The sequence below is a fragment of the Hylobates moloch genome, unplaced genomic scaffold (assembly GCF_009828535.3).
Source record: "Hylobates moloch isolate HMO894 unplaced genomic scaffold, HMol_V3 SCAFFOLD_9042, whole genome shotgun sequence".
Lineage (NCBI taxonomy): Eukaryota > Metazoa > Chordata > Mammalia > Primates > Hylobatidae > Hylobates > Hylobates moloch.
Window position 1 is genome coordinate 1 of NW_026661317.1, and position 2,779 is coordinate 2,779.

General features: G+C 46.7%; 1 protein-coding gene across 1 annotated transcript; it reads right to left on the reverse strand.

The window, feature by feature from the left end:
- Positions 1-2,154: 2,154 nt before the first annotated feature.
- On the reverse strand, positions 2,155-2,466 carry LOC116464973 (10 kDa heat shock protein, mitochondrial). Its single transcript, XM_032148198.3, has one exon. The coding sequence runs from the start codon at positions 2,461-2,463 to the stop codon at positions 2,155-2,157; it is 309 nt and encodes a 102-aa protein (XP_032004089.1). The 5' UTR covers positions 2,464-2,466.
- Positions 2,467-2,779: the final 313 nt, after the last annotated feature.

Consider the following 2,779-nt stretch of genomic DNA (forward strand, 5'->3'; position numbering starts at 1 on the left):
GCAGTAGGTCTCAAAAGTGGGCTTAAAATATTCAGTAAATCATGCTGTAATCAGATGTGCTATCATCCACGTGTTGTTATTCATTTATAGAACACAGACAGTGCAGATTTAGCATAATTCTTTTTTTTTTTTTTTGAGATGGAGTCTTGCTGTCACCCAGGCTGGAGTGCAGTGGTGGGATCTTGGCTCACTGCAATCTCTGCCTCCCAGGTTCAAATGATTCTCCTGCCTCAGCCTCCCAAGTAGCTGGGACTACAGGCGCATGCCACCATACTAGGCTAATTTTTTGTATTTTTAGTAGAAGCAGGGTTTCACCATGTTAGCCAGGATGGTCTCGATCTCCTGACCTTGTGTTCCACCCACCTCGGCCTCCCAAAGTGCTGGGGTTACAGGCATGAGCCACCATGCCTGGCCAGCATAATTCTTAAGGGCTCTAGGATTTTTAGAAGGGTAAATGAGCATTGGCTACAACTTAGTCACCAGCTGCATTAGCCCCTAATAAGAGGGCTTGTTTTTGATAGTTTCGAAGCCAGGCATTGACCTATCTCTGGCTGTGAAAGTCCTAGGTGGCATCTTCTTCCAATAGAAGGCTGTTTCATCTACATTGAATTTCTGTTGTTTAGTGTAGTCACCTTTATCAATGATCTTAGCTAGATCTTCTGGGTAATTTGCTGCTTCTGTATTAGCACTTGATGCTTCACCTTGTGCTTTTATGTTACAGAGATGGCTTCTTTCCTTAAATCTCATGAACCAACCTCTGCTGGCTTCAAACTTTTCTTCCGTAGCTTCTTCACCTCTTTTGGCTTCCACAGAACTAAGAGGTAGAGCCTTGCTCTGGATTAGGCTTTGGCTTACGGAAATGTAGTGGCAGATTTGATCTTCCATGTACAAGACTAAAGGTTTCTACATATCAGGAATAAGGCTGTTTTACTTTCTTATTGTTCTTGTGTTCACTGGAGTAGCATTTTATTTATTTACTTATATTTTATTTATTTATTTATTTGAAATAGAGTCTCACTCTGTCACCCAGGCTGGAGTGCAGTGGTGTGATCTTGGCTCACTGCAACCTCCTCCTCCCAGGTTCAAGAGATTCTCCTGCCTTAGCCTCTGAGTAGCTGAGATTACATGCATGCACCACCATGCCCAGTTAATTTTTGTAGTTTTAGTAGAGGTGGAGTTTCATCATGTTGGCCAGGCTGGTCTTGAACTCCTGACCTCAGGTGATCCACCCGCCTCGGCCTCCCAAAGTGCTGGGGAGGGCCAGGCTCAGTGGCTCACGCCTGTAATCCCAGCACTTTGGGAGGCCGAGGCGATAGATCACTTGAAGCCAGCAATTCGAGACCAGCCTGGCCAACATGGTGAAACCCCATCTCTACTAAAAATACAAAAATTAGCCGGGCATGGTGGCGCATGCCTGTAATCCCAGCTACTTGGGAGGCTGAGGAAGGAGAATCGCTTGAACCTGGGAGGTGGAGGTTGCAGTGAGCAGAGACTGTGCCACTGTACTCCAGCCTGCATGATGGGAGCGAGACTCCATCTCAAAACAACAACAACAACAACAACAACAAATTAGCTGGGAATGTGGTGCATGCCTGTAGTCCCAGCTACTTGGGAGGCTGAGGCACAAGAATTGCTTAAACCCGGGAGGCAGAGGTTGCAGTGAGCCAAGATTGCACTACTGCACTCCAGCCTGGGCGACGGAGTGAGACTCTGTCTAAACCAGTTTTTTCAATCTTTACATATTATTTTGAATTTTTATGTATGACAGGCCTCGTTCGGGTGGTTGTTTCTCCCGGGTTCACGCCATTCTCCTGCCTCAGCCTCTCCGAGTAGCTGGGACTACAGGCACCCGCCACCGCGCCCGGCTAATTTTTTGTATTTTTAGTAGAGACGGGGTTTCACCGTGGTCTCGATCTCCTGACCTCGTGATTCGCCCACCTCGGCCTCCCAAAGTGCTGGGATTACAAGCTTGAGCCACCGCGCCCGGCCGGAAATGTTTATATCAGTACAAGGAAACAATTTTGGAGACACTGGATGTCATTTGTTATCATTAGTTTATTATAAAAGAGAAATATGGAAATTATTTACATGAAAGATTTCAGAACTTCAGTGGAATGGGCAGCCTCCTGTTGATGCCATTTCAATAGTGACGTTTCAGCTTATGTACTTTCCAAGAATGTCACCATCTCTAAATAGGAAATAATCTTCGTCATCTAGAATTACTTCGGTGCCTCCATATTCTGGGAGAAGAAATTTATCTCCAACTTCCACGCTAACTGGTTGAATCTCTCCACCCTTTCCTTTAGAACCCGATCCAACAGCGACTACTCTTGCTTGCAATACTTTTCCTTGAGATTTTTCTGGAAGCATAATGCCTCCTTTGGTTACAGTTTCAGCAGCACTCCTTTCAACCAATACTCGGTCAAAGAGTGGAAGAAACTTTCTAAACGCTTGGCCTGCCATGACTCCCTCCACCTCAGACTCGTACTCTGCTCTCATGTATACATACTCATCTTTTTTTTTTTTTTTTTTTTTTTTGAGGCAGAGTCTCGCTGTCGCCCAGGCTGGAGTGCAGTGGCGCAATCTCGGCTCACTGCAGGCTCCGCCCCCTGGGGTTCACGCCATTCTCCTGCCTCAGCCTCCCGAGTAGCTGGGACTACAGGCGCCCGCCATCTCGCCCGGCTAATTTTTTGTATTTTTAGTAGAGACGGGGTTTCACTGTGTTAGCCAGGATGGTCTCGATCTCCTGACCTCGTGATCCGCCCGCCTCGGCCTCCCA